At 61.2% G+C, this 1,570-nt stretch overlaps 1 protein-coding gene across 1 annotated transcript in view; it reads right to left on the bottom strand.

Moving 5' to 3' along the window:
• The window catches only part of IFI35 (interferon-induced protein 35), a 12,760-nt gene that overhangs the window by 3,964 nt on the left and 7,226 nt on the right, over positions 1-1,570 (bottom strand). The window contains exon 10 of the mRNA XM_009879819.1: positions 5-1,205. Within this exon, the coding sequence (XP_009878121.1) occupies positions 5-1,205 (1,201 nt within the window). The remainder of the gene's footprint in view (positions 1-4; positions 1,206-1,570) is intronic.

Below are 1,570 nucleotides of genomic sequence, written 5' to 3'. Positions count from 1 at the left end.
TTGCCCGGGGTGGGAGCCGCTCATCTGCCGCGACGAGGGCTCAGGCGCCTCCTGCGCGGTGCTCCTGCCCATCGGGACCGGGGCCCTTTCCCGGCCCCCGGGCTTCGCTGCAGGCAACTGTCCAGCCGCAGCCCCGTACAGCCGTGTGGGCAGGGAGCGAGGAGCACCGTCCGCTGCAGGAACCGGTGAGCGCGGCTGTCCCATCGCCTCGTTGTGGCCTCCTCCGCTCTTGTCTCTGGCAAACTGGAATCTGTCCGGCAGAACCTGCTTTAGCCGCGCAATGTCAGGATCCCCCACTGGCAGCTTTGTCTTCGGCCGTTCCTGGGACTCCCTCAGACCAGCAGGACTTGGCTTATCCGCCACACTGGGGCTCAGGGGGCTGCCTCCTCCTTGCACAGCCCCAGAATCAACGTGGTCACTGCCCTCCTCCTGCCCCAGCGCCTGCTGGAACCTCCAAGGACTGGGGGACCTCTTTTCCTCCGCCTCCGGCAGCCGGAAAGCCCTGAGCCCCTCTGCTTTGTCGCTAACGTCCAGGTGCTGCAGGTCCATCTGCAGGGACACCAGGCTGCCGGGAAGGGCTGCACCCAGCACCGCGTCCTGGCCTCTGCTCGCTCGGCGGACACTGGAGTGCCCTGTGCTCTCCGGTCCTGGAGACAAGGATGAAGACTTCAGGGCACGGATCCTCCTAGAAGAAAACACGTGGAAGGCCTCAGTCACTCCTGGCAGCATCTCCTTGGGGCAGGCGAGGTACAGCTTGTACTTGTCTTTGCTGAGTCCAACCCCGAGGGCGGTTCCTCGCAGGAGGCTGCACAGTTCGCCCAGGGCACTGTCATCTGGACCATCTACAGCGAGCTCCGAGTAGCTCATACTCTGACACACCAGGTCAGGACACTTCTGCACAAGAGCTTCCACCTTCCATTTAGCCTGGAAAAGCTTGCTCCGGTCTGCCGCTTGTAGCGTCAGCACGGTGCAGTCCCCATCACGATGCTCTGAGATCTGCACACCTCCGTCCCTGCACAGCTCATCAATAGCAGAGCGGCAAACGTCTTTCAGGTAAGACCACTGCAGAGAGTCCAGGCTCATTTCTTCGCTCACCCCACCGCCCCCACTGCCGGAGCCTCGGCGCTTGTCGCTTTCCTGGGACCTTGGCAGGGAGAAGCTGTTGGAACGTCGCAGCAGAGGCCTGGACTCAGAGGGTTTAAGGGCTAAAGCAGAAGAGGTCCTTGTCACGTCAAAGGTACTGGACGTGCTAGTGAGAGGGTGGTACTTGATAGGACTTGAGCCTTTAGAGTCCCCAGGATGCTGCGAAGTGCTGTTTTCTTCGTCCCCAAGGGGAAACAGAGCTGTGTGCCTTGTAAGCCTGTCACCTCCTTTCTCACGGTCCCATTCTTTGGGGTCCTTCTGCTGAGACTCCGCTTCTGACCCCAAAACCACATCTGTTGTAGAGACACGAGGCTGGTACTGCCGGGTCAGCGCTGTTGGGTCACTCAGACCCGGAGCATCTCTCTCTGAGAAGTGTCTTCCAGAAAGCTGCGCCTGTCCCACCGGTGGAGAGTCCTGATTCAGCAGG

Source organism: Charadrius vociferus, unplaced genomic scaffold (genome assembly GCF_000708025.1).
Source record: "Charadrius vociferus isolate BGI_N301 unplaced genomic scaffold, ASM70802v2 scaffold730, whole genome shotgun sequence".
NCBI classification, from domain to species: domain Eukaryota; kingdom Metazoa; phylum Chordata; class Aves; order Charadriiformes; family Charadriidae; genus Charadrius; species Charadrius vociferus.
Note: the sequence above shows the minus strand (reverse complement) of the source record. Positions and strands in the feature narration are given on the sequence as shown.